Genomic DNA, 20980 nt, shown 5'->3' with positions numbered 1-20980 from the left:
AGAAAAAAGAAGAAATTCTGTGAGTTTGTCCTGGAAATCAAGTGAAGAAGGTATTTCAGGACAGAATGAGTAGAATGTCAAGTGAGCTGAAGACTTGGATTCACTGTTTTACAAGGTAGTAAGGAGATCACTGGAAATTTTGATTAGTGCTGTTTCCAGTCGGCGACGGAAGAAGAATTAGGCACAAACAAGTCAGCTGCAAGAGATTGGGAGCAGGGGACAGCAGTCGAAAAGGACTGCTGCCCCGAGCAACTCCACAGGCTCACTTTTATTAGATAGAAACAATAGTTAACAATAGGACCGATGAAGGTCAAACGTTAGTCACGTCTTGCGGACAAGCAAGGAGGAGGATAAAGTTTATGGTTAACCAAGCACATTCAAAGGACTCATCTAACTAACAACGGGCACTTCTGGGAAGAGAAAGGAGCGACAACGGAGAAGGGAAGCAGGCAGTTTTCGTTCCACCCTGAGCTGACCGGGAAGCCCGGCTGCCCCGCTTCTGTGAAGGCGCGGCGTTCCGCCCTGAGCAAGCCGGGCATCCCCAGCTGCCCCGCTTCCCGGTGGTATATCGTCCTCCTCCCCAAAGACCTGTTGCCAGTATATGTTTTTCTTAAGGCCATATCTAAATGTGCTTGGTAACTAGTAAAATCCTCCAGGGGTTACAGTTTAAGTAACAAACTGTTCTGAGGGGCAGCAGCAGATTAGAGGGAGTTTTGGTAGAGTGGTGGAAGTGACAACCTGATTGGAGTGAGTTCAGGAGGAAACAGGAGGAGTGGACTTGGACACAATACAGCTCTTTTAAGAAGTTTTGCTTTAGGGGCGCCTGAGTGGCTCAGTGGGTTAAGCCTCTGTGTTCGGCTCAGGTCATGATCTCAGGGTCCTGGGATCGAGCCCTGCATGGAGCTCTCTGCTCAGCGGGGAGCCTGTTTCCCCACCCCCTCTCTGCCTGCCTCTCTGTCTACTTGTCATCTCTCTGTCAAATAAATAAATAAAATCTTTAAAAAAAAAAAAAAAGTTTTGCCCTAAACGGATGGAGACAAAATGCACTGCCATTAGAGGGGAAAGTGAGGTTAAGTAAGGCGTTGATGAAGATGAGAGAAATAACAGTATAGTTGAAAGCTAGGTGAGAATGGACCAGGTAGGAAGAAAAACTGAAACTAGAGAGGGAGACAAGAATTAACTAGGGCATTATCTTTGGGTAGCCACTAGAGGGTGGATTTCACGAAGTAGAGGAGGGGTTGGACTTTACCACCATCCTGGAAGCTCCTTTAGAGTGATAGGAGAGGAGACAATACAAATGCAGTTAATGTGGTTAAAATAGCAGGATTCTGTGGATGTTCTCTTTGGATAACTTCCGTTTTCTCAGAAATAGGAAGCAAGGGCCTCATCTGAGAGCTTGAGTTGGGAGGAGATAACATGTTGGAGGCTTGAGGACAAAGGAGAAGATACGAAATAGTTATGTGAATGGGGACAAGGAATGGATGAATGAAATAAAGCATGTTGCCAGGCAGCATTAGGGGCCCCCTTCAGATTAGTGATGGCGATTGTAAAATGGGGACTGTTGATACGGTTGTGTTTTCTTCAGTCTTCTTTAGCTGTATCAAGTTAGATGGACAGTTGGATTTAATGAGAGCTCTTTTTTTTTTCCCTAAATTTAAGTACTGATTTTCTTTCTAGAAATAGTTTCTAGAAGTACTTTCTTTATAAAATATTTTTATATATCACTTTGATCCCTTTTTGTTTTCTGCCTGGCATGTCACTTCTAAATATACAAGAGGAAAGAAATGCAGATAGTTCATGAGGGTACAAATAATTTTTACCATGTTTAAGAACCCCTGTTAAGGCAGATATTCTGTATTATCATGACTGTGTAAATTGTGCTTGAGTTAATAAAACATAAACTTATGTACCCATTTATCAACACTGAGAGCGAAACATTTTGATGTTTTTTATTTTTTTATTTTTATTTTTTAAAGATCTTATTTGAGAGAGAGCACGAGTGGGAGGAGGGGGAATGGGGGGAGGGGGAGAAGCCAACTCCTCACTGAGCAGGGAGCCCGACACCAGCCTCTATCCTAGGACCCTGAGATCATGACCTGAGCAGAAGGCAGATGTTTAACTGACTGAGCCACCCAGGTGCTGCCATTTTGATGTTTTTAAATGAAATTTGACATTCATTATGCTTTTTTTTTGGTATTGCTTTTCTTTGAAAAATGTATCCACAATTCTATAGATATGTACTTGCCTTTATTAAATCTAATATAGTGTATTTTAATAGAAAGCTATGATATTTGTCTCATATTTTCTTAAAATTCCCTTACAGAATCTAAACTCATGTCATCTTCTATTGTTAGATTCTACTCTGTTGTAAAATACCTCCCCATTTCTTCACAAGTATAGATTTACCCTGCTATCTGAAAGTAGAGTGTTCCTATGAGAACTTTCATAAGTCTGAATGGTATAAAGCAGAGAAATAATTACTATTAACTTATATGGAAGATTTTTTAAGCATTCCCAGACCAAAAAAATAACCTCTTTTAGGCTCTTTGCTAACAGATACACAAAATCAATCAAGATACAGCACAGATGCCCACAGACACAGTTCAGAGCTGTGGTGGCTTGACGCTGAGATGTTGAGTGTAGGTCCTGGGGAAGGAGTGTAGTGGGGCCACTCTTGCTACCCAGGGTAGGGGCTGCCTCAGTAGCCAGTTTGCTGCAAAACAAATCCTGAAAGTTATTTTCACTTTTCATTGTTTTTTTTGTAAAAGTAAGTATCTCTGGATTTCTTTTGGTTAGTGAAAACAGGTGCTAATGTAGGTCTTTTGTAAAAGTGAAGTGGTGTAATGCAAACTTTTGAAAAACAGCAGGAGTACCTATATTAAGAATGTTTTCAATTTATTCATTTTAAGGGGGTGGGGGGGAGGTCAGTTAAAACTTTCAAACAGAATTGATTATAGAGTAGTTAATTAAACACTGCGTTTCTGTAAATTATTTCTTCCTAATTTACTAAGGGATTCGTTTGGGGAATACCTTTTAGTTGTAAAGCCTTCCATAATAAGCTGCATTTAATAGTTATCAGTGTTTGTGAATTGAATTGTCAGTACAACTTGGGGATACACTCATGGTGATGTTTCCAAATCTGTTTTTAATGTCATGAAATCATTGCTAGCACAACGTGAGTTTTCATTTTCTCAAAATAAAAATAAATTGTTTATACTAATATGTAAACTGAATAATGTATATATGAGAAATAATTTGTCCTGAAGATGTTTGTGGAACATGATAAAGAAGTTGATAATGAATGAAGCAAATATGAATGAAACAAATCTCTTTGACTATAGTTGATTGCATAGTAGCTTTTTTAATTACTGTTTTCAAGTAATCCTGCCTATCACCTGCATCCATGACTGGCATTTTTATTGCTAACTAATATGAATTATTGGTGTTACTTTTAATTAATTAAAATTGTTTTCTGCTATTGAAAAATTTCTGTGTTTAGATAAGAATTGAAAAATATCTGAAAATATACCCATGAGGAAGTGGACTGATTTTTGGAAAATACTCTAGAATCTTATTTTATTGCATGCCTGAAATGGAATTTGATGAATTTTTTCATTAAGTAAAAGGTCAGCAAGAGAGTGAAATTTATAGCAAGAAAAATAATTTTGTTCTTATGATAAGCTTTATAAAAATCTGTTTTTTGAAAAGTTTTCAAATATATGATGATTTTCATCCTCAGAAAAAGATGTTAACAGAACAGATCGAACAAACAAGTTTTATGAAGGCCAAGATAATCCAGGGTTGATTTTGCTTCATGACATTTTGATGACCTACTGTATGTATGATTTTGATTTAGGTAAGTTCTCTTCTAATATTCTAATTTTAAAAGATTATATATGCTTATTTTAGAATTTAAAGTTATGCCTATTAGACATATGCAACAGCTCTGTGTGCTAGTTTCTAAAGGGATTGTTCTATTGGACTGGAAACTTGGAAGGCAGTGATTCCCAGATTTTGCACGAAGAGCACTGAGTTGGCACAGCATACTCATGGGGCAATATGGGATATTTTAAATTTTTGAGGAAGATAGTGATATCTGTAAGGATACTGCTCTGAGTCCTAGCTGATGTAGTTCAGAGTTTCAACATTCGATTTCCACATTCCTCCTAATGAAGTTACAGTTTTGCAAAGCAGGGCTTTTGGCCTTGTTGGGATAAGCAAGTATTATGTGAAAATAGATGAAGGACAGGAAATGAGGATGGTGGTATCCAGTTGGATTCCAAGGTTTGAGAAGTATTATAGTGCCCAACAGGTGCTAAGTTCATAGGACATAAATAGTTATTAAGTTGTTTGGATCTAAGTACTTAATAAATAGAAATGTTAGCTATTTCTTTGAACCTAGGGGTTAGAAAAACTTGTCTTAGAAAAAATTACTAAGACATTATGGCATCTGAACTGAGAAAGTTTGATAAACTTTATATGAAATGCTTTCCTCCCTTGTGAAGGAAAATACTGATGTGATGATACATTTTTGGACAAGCCAGGCAGATAAAATTCTCCAGGCCATGTAGAACTTTACTCTGTTTTCTTGGTATGTGTGTTTCCTATGAAAATGGGTTAGCAAGATGGGCTGGTAGGGGTAGTAGCAGATTGTATGAGGAAGGGTTAAGGGGGAAGAAAATATAAGGAATTAATATTTTAAGGAGTACGAACTTGAGCGGTTTCTTTAAAAATCAACCTTTAGGTAAGTATAAGTAATGGAAAAGTCTCTGAGTTATTTACCGTGTGAGTGATTCCCAAGTAGAGAATAATGGAAGTAGATGTTTTCCAGATTTTTTTTTAAGATTTTATTTATTTATTTGACAGAGAGATAGAGAGAGAGAGTACACGCAGGCAGAGAGAGAGGAGGGGAAGTAGGCTCCCTGCTGAGCAGAGAGCCTGATGTGGGGCTCGATCCCAGGATCCTGGGATCGTGACCTGAGCCGAAGACAGAGGCTTTAACCCACTGAGCCACCCAGGCGCCCCTTCCAGATTATTTTAATAGAGCTTGATAGAGCTTTTGGAGAAGGTAATTGGATATTTAGCATATTAAACCTAAATGAACCTTGAATTATGGTACATTTTCTTCACCTTATGTGAATTCCTCTTCTTTTATATGTTAGGGGAGGATGTAAACTCTTTTGTGGATCTTGAGGCATTAGCCTCTTTGGTGACTGAAAACCACAGATTTCTCTTTAAAATGTAAAATTTAGCCAGTGCTATCTATCACACCTCATATTGGATCATTGAAAACATATTGGTAGAGTGCTTTTCAGGTTAAAGTGTTGTCATACTTGGTTTTGACTCTTTACCAATAGCAGCCTTTTGAAGAAGTGGAGAAATAATCCCAATAATATGAGTCAGGCTTTATTGTTTGAGAGAGTGACTCAAGGTTGCAGAAGTAGTAAATATTGGACTGGGGGTAGAGACCCAGGTCTTTATTTCAGGCTGGCATTTTTACCTCTACTCATCTACCACGCTGACCCATTGCCATTTTACCATAGGGACTAGGACTGTTGTCTTAGGGAACAGGAGGCATTGTCTTGTACTCTCAGGTGATAATTTTGAAATAGGAATTCGTTCATTTTCTTAGGAGTTCCTGAATGCTCAATTTTTTCAGGGTGTAGTCCCAGACCAGCTAACTGGGTAGATTGCTGTCTTCATTTGTCTGTATCAATCCCTCATTCTTTCTAGTCAAATACTTAAGTTATCTGAAACATAGCCAAGGTTCCTGTTAAGAACTCTGGCTTTGTGAGGAGCCAAGGTAGTTTTCATAAAGCAGTGTACCTAATTTCTCATCTTTTACTGTGGCAAAGTAACCTTGGCTGTAAATTTACTCTCATAGGTAATTCTATCATATTGAGTTCTTTGGCTTCATAGACCAACTAAATGAGGTATAGGTGTATTTACACTGAATACAATCTCATTAATAGTGAGGAAGGAGACAGAAATTACCAAAAGCAGATGGAAGAACTCAAGAAAGAATAATTTTTAGCTAATGCAAAGACACTACGCTTAGGATGTTTCTATGGGAGGTAATCTTTTTAAATGGTGTGTGTACATAATGATGATCCTAAATAACCACTAAAACATTAAATTTTACTCAAAATACTGTATGTAAGAAGGCAGAGTATCTAATTAAAAAAAAATGATTTCCAGCTCCTAAGATTAATATTTTTTATTTGATACTCCAAGGGCTAAGCTTCAGTTAATCTGAAAATTGACCTATATGTGTGAAATTTTTCTTTTCAGTGGAAGAAGGTGTACACTAGGATGATAAGAAGTTCATTTCTCATACCTCCCTGCTGAAACAAATTTGCTCTGAAAATAATTTTAGGGAACTCCTTGAGAAATTGTAGTAGTGCTGGTTAAGATGTGCATCAGTCAGCACTGCCGCAGGATCTTAGTGTCACCGAATGCTAATTTAAACAGCTTTAATCTTTCTTTAATTAAAAGGAATTTGTACATTAATTCCACCCCCACAACTCATGACATACGCCAAAGAACATCATGTGTAAAATAAAATAGATTAAAAGCAACTAGAGTATGAAGATTAATTTGACTACTTGCTTCAGCTAAGACTTGTATAAGAAATATGGTAGTGATCCCATATGAAAGCTGAAGACTTAAATGATTAAATTAGCTTCTTAGAAATTTTTATTCATTATAACTTTATAATAAAGCACTTTTATTCCCAGATGAAAGATGCTTTGTAAATCTTTTGAATAGCACACTTTGAAATATTTTTATTATAGACTATATGCAGTCAGACCCAGTAAAGTAGTACTCCTTTGCACTCTGTTGAATTCAGATCAAGTTTCTCTCATGCTTTAATTGGTTTAGGCTTTATATGTCTTTGCTTTCTCTGTGTCATTGCCATGTAGAAAAGTGCTGATAACAATTTAGTCTTCCTTCCAACGTATTTATTCTTTTTTAAAGGATTTTATTTATATATTTGAGAGAGAGAGAGATATCACAGAGGGAGAGAGAGAAGCAGAGAAGCCAACGTAGGGCTCCATCCCAGGACCCTGGGATCATGACCTGAACCTAAGGCAGATCGCTCAACCAAATGAGCCTCTCAGGCGCCCCTATTCTTTTTTTCAAAATGTTGTGGGTTTTTTTTTTTTTATTTATTTTTTATTTTTTTATTACGGTTCTCCAGGGGAACAGAACCATTAAGGTTATGTATGTTTATATATTTTCATTTCTGTTTGCATATATTTATTATATACTTTGACATATATACACAGAGAAAGAAAAAGGTTCTTTTAAGGTATTGGCTGACACGATTTTGGAGACTGAGAAGTCTCACAATCTGTTATCTGCAATTGGAGACCCAGGAAAACCCAAGAGCAGGAGAGCCAGTGGTGTAGATGCCAGTTCAGGTCTGTAGGCATGAGAACCATGGCAGAAGATTAGTGCCCCAGCGCAGAAAGCCGGGCAGAGCGCTCAACCTTCCTCCATCTTTTTATTCTGTTCAGGGCTTCCATGGACTGTGTGGTGCCCACCATATCCGGGAGGGCCATCTGTTTTCATCATTTCATCATTCAAATACTAATCTCGTCTAGAAACACCTTCAGGACACTCAGAGAAGTAATGCTTAATCAGGCTTCTGAGCATCCTGAGGCCTTCTCAAGTTGACAAATCTAATCATCACAAGTGTGCATGATTTTTTAAAAAGTCTGTGATAAATTTATAGAAATACTTGTATTTAGCTATTGTGTCATATGCCACTTTTTTCTGGCATTGTCTCCAAATGTTATTCCTGGTTCTGTAATAATTGGATACCCACCATGGCAACCCAAGTGTTTTTTCATGCTAATGTGAGTAGAACCATACTTTTTCACAGGGTGTCCTATAGACATAGGTTGATAGGAACATAGCAGTAGATGTTGGGAAGTTCAGAACAGATAGAGAGAAACTTATTTGTAGGGAGATCCTGAGGTGATCTGAATTGTCTCTGTGTTATACCTCTAATCTGAGGTTTCTCAAGAAACTGGCCTGCATGCTTCCTGAGGTCGTTTGTTAATGCTTTATGCCAAAATAGGAAGAGAGATGTAGAATTGTGTATCATTTCTTGCAGAAATATCCTCTTCCCCTTTAAAATATATACTCTTTTAATGGCTTCAGTGCACATCAATTTTCGTGAATGAGAAGAATGTAAGCTTTAGACTTAGACATGAAAGACTGTATTTTCCATGACTTCAAGCTGCCTTGGAATTAAAAAAAAATCTCTGTGTAACTTTAACGCATGTATAAAAGTTACCAAAGTTGAATAATAATTTGTGTGTAAAATGGCATACTATGAACTTCTGCCCCTTTGTTGGTTCAAGAATGTTTGTCTTAAATCTGAAATCAGTTGTTAAAGAGTTAAAAGAATTGAGAGTTTTATAAGGTGGAACTAAAAAATACGGGAGCGTTAAGCATCTGCCTTTGGCTCAGGTCACGATTCCAGTGGGATCGCTGGCATCAGGCAGGCTCGCTGTTCAGTGGGAGGCCTGCTTCTCCCTCTCCCACTCCCCCTGCTTTTATTCCCTCTCTCACTGTCAAATAAATAAAATCTTAAAAAAAAAGAAGAAGAAGAAGAAGCTTGACATGTTCAGATGGAAAGCAAAACCAAGACTTTTTGTATAGGTGAGGGGCCTGATTCTTTAACTTTCGAGGTTTTCTTTTTAATCATGGCCTGTAATTATCATGACTGAGAAATTACAGCAGCGTCAAGAGAAAGGTCACCTTTCTCTTGTGATGGTTTCAGGTACAGATTATTAATTAGATTAAACGCAGTTGCTAGCATTAGTTATCCATAGAGTAACAAGAAAAGAAAAACAAGAACATAGATATGAGTACTTAAAAGAAGTACATAATTTTGTTATGACATCTTTTGGTTTAGATTACCAATGACCTGATGGCTAAAGCAGTTTAGCCACTTTTTTCATTCTTGTTTGGCTTGTTCATGGCAGTTAGTGCTGTTGGCTGCTTGGGTCCTGAAATTTTTTTCCCCTTGACTTTTATAACACTTTCTCCCTTGACTTTTTTCCCTTCCTCTTTACTTCTGACTACTCCTTCTCAAATGTCCTTTGAGTATATACTCTTTTACCTTTGATGTTCTTCTGGGTTTTCTCTTCACCCCTCCTCTTTATCATAATAATTTTGCATATTGTTTTTTTAATAACATTATCCTCTCTTGATAATGATATCTACACCAAGACGTATAATAGCAGCTATCTGTCTGCTTGACATCTCAGTCTAAACTCATTTTTCTTACTCATTGCTAGACTTCTGCCTTGTTTATTTTCTTTTCTTGGTAAATGCCATTATCTACCAGTTTCTGAAAGCAAAGAACAGATGAAAGTTTAAGTGAAATCATGGTGATATGCACAGAAGGATACATAAAGCTTAGGTTTTCAGAGACATGATTTTTTTTTTTTCTCTATTCTTAGGGTATGTTCAGGGAATGAGTGACTTACTTTCCCCTCTTTTATATGTGATGGAAAATGAAGTGGATGCCTTTTGGTGCTTTGCGTACTATATGGACCAAATGGTAAGAATAGGGGCTCCTTACTTTAATCAAACTAATTTTGAAAATTTTAGTTGTATAATCTTAATATATAAGATTGATGTTTATATTTAGACAATTATGGTGGAACTTAAAAGAATTACTCCTTGTTATTTGTTTCTTTCTTTTTTAAATAAGCCTTTCCAAGGGACTTGAAAATATGGACATTGCTTTTAATACAAAAAGTAGATAGTAAATGCCTATAGCATAGGAACAATCAGGGTTTAGTATCAGTAAATGCTTGTGTTCTGCAGAAGAGCTATGAGTCATAGAATATTGATGGATAAATGAATTCAGTGCTTGTGAGGTAATTGAACTTTCATATTATCTGCTTTAGAGATAAAGCTTAGTCATGCCTAATAATATCCTTACTTTTTGTGAACATTTTGGATTTTGTTATTATAGTATCTGATTTTTCTTCTAGATCTGTTTGAACTATTTGTAACAGTGACACTTTTATAGTGATTCACTGTTATTTTCTCAGAAGCATGTGATTATTAGAGTTGAACTTTGTTTATATATACATATTACTAGTATCTATTGATAATAGCTTGGAGACAGAATTCTGGGACAATAGCACAGAGAGTATTAATAGGGAAATAAAATAGGTTTCTCAAGTAATCTATTAGAAAAAACAACAGAGAGCTAAGAGTAGATAAAGGCATATGAAATCCAAAGACCTGACTACATAGGTCACTGTAGTGTTTCAGAGAAAAACTAATATACTTGATGCTGGACTTTGATGTTGGGTATTCAAATGGCTTGCTTGCAAGGGGATAAAGATTTTGAATATGTAGTCATATACAGTGTTTCCCTATAATATAAGGTTTAATTCATTTTCTGGGATACAAATGTGGAGTTTAGAAGTACCCTTCTCTTTTTTCCATACTTCTGTTCTTCCCCTCTTGCTTGCCAATTTTTCTTTCCCCTTCCAGTTTCTCCCATTTGTATCTATTTCCTCAAGTCTCTTATATCCATGGTTCCATCTCATCCTCACTTCTCCTACTTCTTTTCAAATGCATATTTGCTAAGATTTGATAGTTTTAAAAATACTTTTTACTCTTAAATTAATAAGTATTCAAAGTACCTAGTCATGAACGTGAATTAAGGTTTTGGATTATTTGGAAAGATTATTAATTGCAGTAATCTGCTAATATCATAGTTTGTCTTCCTTACCTTTTTGATTGATTGATTTTACCTGCCTTCTTAGTTCCAATTACTCCCAAGTGCTCTAGAAACCTGAGGCATTTGTTATAAAGGTCTGTACAACTGATACTAATTGTATAAAAACTGTTGTCTGCCTTTCTTGTGTTTTTGTTGTTTATCCTCTTTTTGCTAGAGCTAGTATGTTCCTTGATAAAAGGGTCATGTCTTTATTTAACTAGTTTTCCGGTATGCTTCCAGAATTTTGCTAATGCCAACATGAGGTTTTTATAGAATAAACACATGAATATTTCCCCAGTGCTTAGTTTAGACCTTTACTTATAGTAAGTATTCCAAAAATATTAACATGAACATACAGTTTAGATTTTTACCGTAATAACTTTGATAAAATTGATACAGTATTGACATGTTCAAAAAATTGGTTTATGATGCCACATATATACATATATATATATACATACACACACACACATACATGCATGTATCTAGGTCTCAAATGTAAAGACTTTTCTGAACATCTGTAATACGTACTTTACAGTCTTTGTCATTTTTGTGTATGAAGTTTCAAATTCTTTCTTCTTTTTCATAGTAAATGTTTTCTGTGTTTGCCTTTTCCATTGAGGATGGTCTGGGGATTTTTCTAGTCTTTATTCTAAAAAAAATCTCTTAATATATTGTCTACTAACATTTTTTTTTTCGATTTGAATAAAAGGGTAATATTTTGCAATCAAAATAATCTGCATGATTATTTTTTACTGCGTTGCTATTGGTTTGATGGCCTTAAATCCATACTACCATTTGACTCCTTTTTGTTTTACAGCTTTATTTCATGTAAGTTTTTATTTCTTCTTGTGATGACTGAACCTAGTGTCCATAGATTTATTATATTTACTCATATCTAATGTAGGTGTAGGCGTAGGCTATGTGTCTATTATAGAAATATTATGGAAAGATTAGCAAAATGATCTAATGAACTTTCTTATACCCACCATTCATTTTGCCCTTCAGTTTAGTTCTTCCCTTCTTCTCCTTACCTCCCTCCCCATATATATGTGTGTGTGTATATGTGGACATATGTATACACATATATACCCACATGTGTACATATGTGTATAGATATACAGATATATATAAAGATGTATAGATAGATATACAGATCTACATACATGTGTATGGGTATGTGCAGACATACATATGTATTTGTATGCACACATGTATATTATTTTACAGATTCAGTTGAAGCCATTTGTATATCCATTGTTGATCTCATTTTCTCTTCTCCCAGAGTAGCTACTTTTCCAAAGTAGCTGTCATTTTGGGAGTGGTCTTTTTTTATAGCAGATTTGCCATGTTGGTACTACCAGACCAACTCTGGCCTTTGGCTGTCATAATAAAAATGATGCTGCTAATCAAAGAGTTGATTCTGTCTTTCCCTTACAGGTCCGTGTGGTAAATGTGAAGAAATAATATCCCAAAGGCTTGTGTCAGTCTAGTAAACTAGTTCTTTAAGCATAAAGGAGAAATCAGTTTTTTTAGAAAGATTTATTTTAGAGCGAGTGTGTGTGCAGGGGGAGGGGCAGAGGGAAAGGGAGAGGGAGAGCAAATCTCAAGCATATGCCCTGCTGTGCTGGGCTCAATCCCATGACCCTGAGACCATGACCTAAACTGAAATCAAGAGTCAGGTGCTTAACCGACTAAGCCTCCTAGGTACCCCAAGAAATCAGTTTTTTGAGAATCAGTAGCTTTAAAATTTTACTTTACTTTATCTTTACCAAGAATGATGCTTTGTCCCCAAAACTTAAATAGAACTTTGAGGGAAGAGAGGTTGTCTTTAGGCTTTTTCTAAGCATTAGGACAATAGGTCACCATAGAAGGGTTGGGACACATGGATAAAAGAGATTGGAATGATCTAAGGAGACTTCCAGTTATTTTGGTCTCCCTTCCCAGCTTCCAAACCTAGACTAAAGTTTTGGTGAGGAGTGTACTCAGCTTTGCAGAGTGTTTAAAATTATATAAACCATAGCAATTCTCATAGTTCATGGTCTCAGGACCCCTTCACACTCTTAGATACTACTGAGGACTCTGAGAGCATTTGTTTATGTAGGTTATATTTCTTAATGTTTACCTATATGAAAAATCAATACTGAGAAGTGTATATTTATTAGTTATTTAAAAAACAATAAACCTTTTATACTTTAACATACGTAATACTATTTTTTAATGAAAAGTAACTTTTCCAGAACAATTTACTGAGAAGAGGGATTGTTTTCCATTTTCTTTGATGTCTAGTTTAATGGAAGACATCTGAATTTTCATATCTGATCCTGTATTCAGTCTACTGCGATATCACTCCTCGTATAGCCTTTACCCTTGTGGGAGAATTTAAAATGCAAAATGCATGTAGGATTTTAGAATTGTCATGAAAATGGTTTTGACTTCACAGATTACCTAATGTCATCAAATTTAAGAAACAATTAAAATGATTAGTTCTTCAAAATAAGTTATATGTTACAGCTAAAATTTATTTTATTTTATATGACAGTTTGAAGAAATATTTAACAATGCAAGTGACTTGATAAAAGTTTATTGCCCAGGTGTGTGTTTCTTTCACCAAGTTTCGTTCGTTCTTTCTTTCTTTTTTTTTTAAAGATTTTATTTATTGATTTGACATAGAGAGAGAGCACAAGCAAGGGAAGAGGCAGAGGGAGAGGGAGAAGCAGGCTCCCTGCAGAGCAGGGGAAGCCCGATATAGAACTCGATCCCAGAACTCCGGGATCATGAACTGACCTGAAGGCAGTGGCTTAACCCACTGAGCCACTCAGGCACCCTCTTTCACCAAGTTTCTTATTTGATGTAAGAAATAGGTGTATCAGTCTATAGCTCTGCATTTTTCTTTAAGTGAAATGAATAGAGGAAAAGAAATAATCCTTAGTTTGAGACCAAGGAGTCTCTTTCCCTCCTTTTTAATGTTGTGTTAGTTTTTTAATTTGTTGTGGTTTTTAAAGATATAACCAGTGTGGTATAAATCCAGCATTTGTCCTTAAACTCATGATTTAGTTATCAGTGATTTTGTAACATATTTATTAAATATTATTTATGTGGTGACATTTATTTCCCTTTAAAGCATCAGAATTTTGAAGAACAAATGCAAGGCATGAAGACCCAGCTAATTCAACTAAGTACCTTACTTCGATTGTTGGACAGTGGATTTTGCAGTTACTTAGGTAAGCTTAGGGAATCAAATTATATACCAAGCAAACTGTAGAGTAATATACAGAGAGGAAAAAAAGTAAAGAACTGTCTTAAAGATACTTATACCCTGTCACTGTTGCCTGAGTTCCTTTGACAAATAAAAGTGTGGGACCAAACTTTCTTTGTATAATTATGCCTTAAAACAGTTTATTCATAAAATGAATTATTTGTTGTTATTTTATGGTTTTCTTTTAAACAAATTTGAACTGTTTCCTTGAATTAGTAGAAGGCAATTAAATTTTAGGACTTCTAATAGCTTAAGCTGCATAGAAAAATTTGAGGTTGGAATAGATTACTGTATTGTGAGATAATTAGCATAAGAGTAAGCCATATATATATATATATTTTTTTTTCTTTCTGTATAGAATCTCAGGACTCTGGATACCTTTATTTTTGCTTCAGATGGCTTTTAATCAGATTTAAAAGGGAATTTAGCTTTCTAGATATTCTTCGATTATGGGAGGTAAGTTCTTAAATAATTACACTTATTATGGAAGGAAACACTATTCTGTAGAGTATAAATGGATTATAATAGCCTAACTGAAAGTTCTAAAGCATGTATCTTATGTAATTCTGATAGTTTTTGTGGTCTTTCCTTAATGATCTTGAATACCTGGTCTTTGGAGCATTTTTTATAAATCACAACCCTCATGAGATTTGAGGCCATTAGATTTCCTAGAAACACTTTTCTAGACTGTTGGCAATTGTGTTCTTTCCTTAAGAGGCTTGACTTTATGTGAGGCTCTTCCATATTCTGTTATAGATTTGTGTAGAGTTCAGGGAAGTTTTGACAGGCAGGCAGTTGAGATGGCACTTTGTAGTCTGAAGTATTGGGAGGGAGCTGATCTGTGTTTTGCTTTTTTAAAGAACTTTAAGGTAAAGAAAAATACTAAGAATAATACAGCAAACATCTTGTGAATATACAGCCATTTACTTAGTTTTTACCTGATAGATATTTTGCTTGATTGCACCAATAGTGTTACAACGAACATCATATTTAACACTAGGGCACATATCTTAATATCAAATTTTCATGTGTACCTCTGAATATATCCTTAGAATAAATTTCTAGATACCTCTGAATCAAAGACCTAGTCAGTTTTTAAGGGTGTTGATAGATTTTGCCATATTGCTCTCAAGAAGAGGTGAAAGATGATTATTTTTCAGAATGGGCAACCAAAGGTAGGAAAGGCCACTTTTAATCACTCGCAGTCAGCTTGAACTCTGACCTAATTACCTTAGCTAATTACTCGAGGTTGAGAAGGTGGGATGTAATGGTGGATTAAAAAACATCCCACCATCCATATTTAACATATGTAAACATTTTGCCATATTTAATTCTAGTTTTTCTCTTTTTCTCCAAGAAAAAGAACTAAAGATAAAGCTAACATCTTTAATCTCCACCCCAAGTCCCATTTCCCTGCCCCCGACTCTAGACAGTATTGATGAGTGTATATCCTTTTATTTATTTTGGACCCAGGGTAACTTGAAAAATAAAATTATTATTTTCTTCTAAGGTATATTAATTATTAACAGGTCAGTATATTTTTAAAATAGAATGTTGGTGTAATGACTAATTGCTACCTTATCTTTATAAAGGCAAGGGATTACAGAAATTCTCCCAAGGAAGGGATGGGGGAAATAATCCATTGGGATAATAAATAGGTGTATATATGGTGGAACCCCTGTGTCCTCTAAGGCTTCTATAGCTGGAAATTGGTTCCTATACTTTTGGCCACCATGTTACCATTAGAGAAGGGGATGTGCTAATTGAAAGGATCATTGCTTTGTGTGGGATGACCTCTTCTGTTTGAAATTAGAAGTAAAACTTACATGTTCTTGAGCTGGAATTGTATTTAATTTAATATAATTAATTTATTTTTGAGGGTCATTATGGAATTTAATCTCAGTGGTTTGATAATTAAGCAAAAAAACACAATAATTATCACATCCTAATTTTCCAGTAAATATGTTGCTGACAACATATATTTTTTAAAAAGTTTATTTATTTATAAACTGGAGTATAGTTGACATATAGTATTATGAGTTTGATGTACAACATAGTGATTCAACATTTATATACATCATGAAATGCTCTCCATTTAAATGTAATTACCATCTGTCACCATGCAAAGTTAATGACAATACTATTGACCATATTCCCTGTGTTGTATTTTACATCCCCATGACTTCTTTATTTTACAACTGGGATTTTGTACCTTTTAATACCTTTCAGTTTTCCTACCTTCCTGCTCCCCTTCTCCCTTTGACAACCACTAGTTTGTTCTCTGTATGGAATCACAGTTTAAATTTACCAGTTTTGTTAAATAAGTATCTCAACTTCTTTTTTAAAGGATGATCTGAGAATATTATTACTGTATAGATAGAATAATCCTCTGTCTGTTTACCAAATAAATTGAACCTTTAATGAAAATTTTGAGGTTAATTGCATTGTAAATTAAACTTCTAAAAATGGGATTTAATCTGCAAATTATTCAGTTTGATTTATTCTTGATGAAATAAGTAAAAACATTTTAGGTATGCTTTAGTAGTATTATTTGTGTGGTCTTTTTCACTTTCCAGATAAGATACTGTTATGTACATTAATAGGAAATTAAGGCTTTAAATTTGAGGCCGTTATCTATAATTAAGAAGTATGGCTATTGATCAAATGTTTTACACATTTGGGTATAAATTTTGGCTAGTTGATTTGGTTTTTGTCACAATCAGAGATACTCTGTGTTATGTAATATAATGTAGAGCTGTCTCTGGGAGGTTTTGATCCCATGCACTATTTCACTGAATTTTTTTTTCTTTTTTATCCACGATTTAGCTTTTCTTTTTCCCCTCCAGAGATTGAAGGTGATTTATAAGTGAGAAACTAAAGGGTCAGAAAAGTACTGAAGAGGCTTCTACCTTATACCTTAGACTTATATTCGTGGATGTAGCTTCTTAATTAATAACATTTATCATATAAATTAGGCTCAGTGATATGCTTATTATAGTTACCTAAAGGGCCATATTGGGAATTCATCATATTCAAATAATATTAAACCTGATGTTACTATGTAGGTGAAGGTAAGACTTCTCCACTCCTCATTTCCTAACTAGAAAAACAGTGGTCTGTCCTATCTATGCAACTTCTGCTTTGCATAGAAGTCATTCAGAGTTCAGCATTGTTTCTGTGAGGAAAATATTTTAGAATTGATACAGTTTACTAAATAGTTCTATTTTTTATAGGTAATGTGGACTGAACTGCCATGTAAAAATTTTCATCTTCTTCTCTGCTGTGCTATTCTGGAATCAGAAAAGCAGCAAATAATGGAAAAGCATTATGGCTTTAATGAAATACTAAAGGTAGTTATTCCTTTAATTTAGATTTTAATATTTTGGCACTTTCCTTTGTTTGGTGGTACCAGTATACAAAACATTTCCCTGGAGCTTTATTGAATCCCTTGAGTAAAACTTAAATTATATCAATAACACTTAATAGGAAACTGACTCTGAGAATGACAGTTCACTGAATACATACTGGCCAGTTATTTTTACCTGGCTGATTAGGAAGAAAAGGAAATTCAGCAAATGCTCTTTTATGTAGTTTAGTTTTCTTAAAAAAATGTCTTTTGCTTATAACTTTAAGATAACATACTTGGGACAGCTGCTGGATTTAATGTTCCATAAGCTTATTAGCTGTTCTTTAAAACTGAAATATATATTGAATTTCCTGCTTATTTTTAGTATGTGAATACTTTTATTTTAAGGTTTTTTATCTGCAATGAAATATAACTGGTAATAAATTGTTTAAATAGTAGAATATAATAGTGCTTTTAGTTTCAATTATCATTTTATTTTATGGATTCATTTTAGCATATCAATGAATTGTCCATGAAAATTGATGTGGAAGATGTACTATGCAAGGCAGAAGCAATTTCTCTACAGATGGTAAAATGCAAGGTATGCAGTGTTTTCAATAATTGTAAGGTTTTTTATTTGTATGCTTTGGTGGGCTGAGGTCAAGAAAGAATTTTTCTTTGTAGAAGTAGGATAAATGGCAGTTTTAGCAAGTTGAAGGCAGGCATCAGGCATTAGCTAGGATTTTACCATTATGGATTTATCACACTTAATTGAAAACAGTTGATTAATTATGCTAGATAAGAAACATACTACAGCAAAATGGCAAAAATAATGAAAACATTTCTGCAACAACTAAAGAGGCTGTAGAATTTAAGTATTGATGATGTATTATCCAGTCTGAATACAGACTAGGACCTTATATTAAATGTGGTATCCCCAATAAAGAGAGATGCTAATCAGAAATAATTAAATGAATAGTATTTAGTCCGTGTCTTTACAACTGTATCAGTCAGGCTCTTAGTACTTTCTAAAAACAAGGCAAATTTGGTGTATTATGATCTGAATTCAAACCAAATCATTCTTCTGATGTATTTTGGCTTTTGCATTTTTATGAGCTTTCCTATTTGGTCTTTGTGTCTTTTTTTTTTTTTTTAAGATTTTATTTATTTATTTGTCAGAAAGAGAGAGAGAGAAAGCACACAAGCAGGCAGGGAGGCAGGCAGAGGCCGAGAGAGAGGCAGGCTCCCTGTGAGCAAGGAGCCCGATGCAGGACTCGATCCCAGGACCCTGGGATCAAGACCTGAGCCGAAGGCAGTGGTTTAACCCACTGAGCCACCCAGGTGTCTTTGTGTCATTTGTTCATGGTTCCAAATACTTCTTTTGGTTCACTTCTACAAACATTTATTTGATAGCTAATCTGTTCAAAATAGGTCAGTGAGACACATTTCTTTAAGGAACCTTGTGCATTAAGGGAGAAAGATGGTGTAAATAAGATCTCATTTAATAGCTAAGATTCTGTAATAACAGGGAGAATGAAATAAATGCTAAATATTAGAAAACCTATGTTTGTGGGAGTGGTAGGGTGGGGTGGAGAGTGACTGACTTGGGAAAGAAGATCACAGAACTGCTTATGAAAAAAGGGGGTTAGGATTGCATTTGGAGTGGAGAAGGAAGTTGTGAGAAGATATATAACAATCATACTGTTAGAATAAATGTTCAGACTCTGGAATCAGTGTAGTCTTAAGGAGAAGTGTTATTTTGTGATTACTTTTCCTCAGTAGTGAAGGATGGTGTTGTGTTTCATTTTGCATATTCAGGAATTACCACAAGCAGTTTCTGAGATCCTGGGACTTCAGGACAGTGAAGTTACAACACCAGATTCAGACACTGGTGAAGATGAAAATGTTGGCATGACTAGTCCTACATCTACATTTCAGAGTGACTCCTTGCCTGTACTTGGTACCAGTGGAGCCAGAGATGACAACCCAACACAGACATCAGTGTCCCCAAATGTTAGCAGATTAACACCTGCATGATCATTCTTCTTGCTTAGTTTTCGAAGAGACATTCTGTTGCAACCTTTTTCAAGTACTTGAAAGGTGGAAATTTAAAATCTTGGTATTGATCATGCTTTAAGGTTTGTGGAAAGAAAGTGTACTGATGTTCTTGCATTAAAGCTTTACAAAGATTTAAACTAATTATTTTTGTAGTTACTTCTACCAAATAGCCTTTCCTTTTCAATAACATTCCTTAGTATTTTTATAGCCAAGTACATTTTATTTTCTTGCTGATGAACTGGAATTGGATAAATATTACAAGTGGATGAGTTGGAAATTATGCACTTTGAAAAACATTCACTTTGTTTATTCTAAGTTTAGTGGGTTTTGGATTTGATTAAATTAAATGTTGGGCCTTTCTATAGCATTCTAAGCTGAGATGTAGATTGTGTTACCCAAGTGATAAGATAAAAGGGTTTGTTTTTCTCTATTGTTTACAACAATACTCAGCTTAAATATTTATGCTGGTTGAATGTGATTTAAATTGGATATTTTCATCAATGCAATTTAATGTGTAGATAAAAAGAGCTATTTCAACCATAATAAGTGGATTGGCAGTATATTTTTTACATTGATGTTTTCTTCACTTGTATATAAAAACTATATAAGTACTTATTTATGAGTATAAGAAAGGATAGGCATATTTTCGTTAACTGAATAAACTTGACTATTGATTTGTATAACCTGATTTGACAAAAGTAATGCATAGCTTCAGTATGAGATCTTTTTCAAAACTATTTTCTTAACCAAACATTTATTTCATGGGACTACATTCAACCCTGTATCTGGTGTAATTTTAAAATTAATTGCTTGTAATCCTCACTTTACTAATAATGTGTTTATTATCTTTCCTAATAATGCATTAACTGATTAATCAGGTCTTTAAATTTTTATAAAATGCTCTTTGCAAAAAGCTTATGTCAGAAATTTCAGTATACTATCACGAGTCTCAAAATAATACTTTTTTGTATATGAATGAAGCTGTTTTTACCATGCAGTGTTGCATGATTTTAAGTTATGTGGAATTAACATAACTGATTCCGTTTTAATTGTAATTTGTTAACTCCTGTACATATCATTAAAATAAATTTGAAGTTAAAGTAGTGTTTTCAGTTAAATTATACTTAGAAGTAATCTGATAGTTCTTCATTGGAAGAAAAAATTCCAAGATGGTCCCCAGCACATTTTTTATTTTTATATGGTTGAAACAATCACTGGAATGAGTTATGGACATGAGAAAGAAACACGACCCTTTTATAACCAAAAGCAAATTTTCATCACCGTGGGCTTGGGCATAGTATTGTCTTGGAGGATGTAATTGTCTGACTTCGGAAAGCAACTTCCTATAATTGATGTTAATAATATAAAATAAAAGTTACGCAGTTCTGAAATGGTCCAGGAGACAGATTTTTTTTTTCCTCCAGAAAACTGGGGAACCAAATGAACTTTTTTCCTACTTGAGTAGGAATCTGACAATCATGACCGTCGAACCATTAGATTTTAGCTTTTTAATATCATATGTGTGTTATCTTTCATCAGTTAATAATGAGTAAGCCTG

At 34.7% G+C, this 20980-nt stretch overlaps 1 protein-coding gene across 4 annotated transcripts in view; it reads left to right on the top strand.

The window, feature by feature from the left end:
- TBC1D15 (TBC1 domain family member 15) overlaps positions 1-20525 on the top strand; it is a 65998-nt gene extending 45473 nt beyond the window's left edge. For all 4 annotated transcript variants that reach the window (XM_032854783.1, XM_032854787.1, XM_032854785.1 and 1 more), the window contains 7 exons: positions 3740-3856; positions 9480-9580; positions 13884-13983; positions 14377-14474; positions 17252-17368; positions 17879-17965; positions 19183-20525. In XM_032854783.1, the coding sequence (XP_032710674.1) occupies positions 3740-3856; positions 9480-9580; positions 13884-13983; positions 14377-14474; positions 17252-17368; positions 17879-17965; positions 19183-19401 (839 nt within the window). In that variant the 3' untranslated portion in view covers positions 19402-20525. The remainder of the gene's footprint in view (positions 1-3739; positions 3857-9479; positions 9581-13883; positions 13984-14376; positions 14475-17251; positions 17369-17878; positions 17966-19182) is intronic.
- The last annotated feature ends 455 nt before the right edge of the window (positions 20526-20980 follow it).

Source organism: Lontra canadensis, unplaced genomic scaffold, assembly GCF_010015895.1.
Source record: "Lontra canadensis isolate GAN:19392208 unplaced genomic scaffold, GSC_riverotter_1.0 scaffold9, whole genome shotgun sequence".
NCBI classification, from domain to species: Eukaryota; Metazoa; Chordata; class Mammalia; order Carnivora; family Mustelidae; genus Lontra; species Lontra canadensis.
This window is presented reverse-complemented; position numbering and strand designations above follow the sequence as displayed.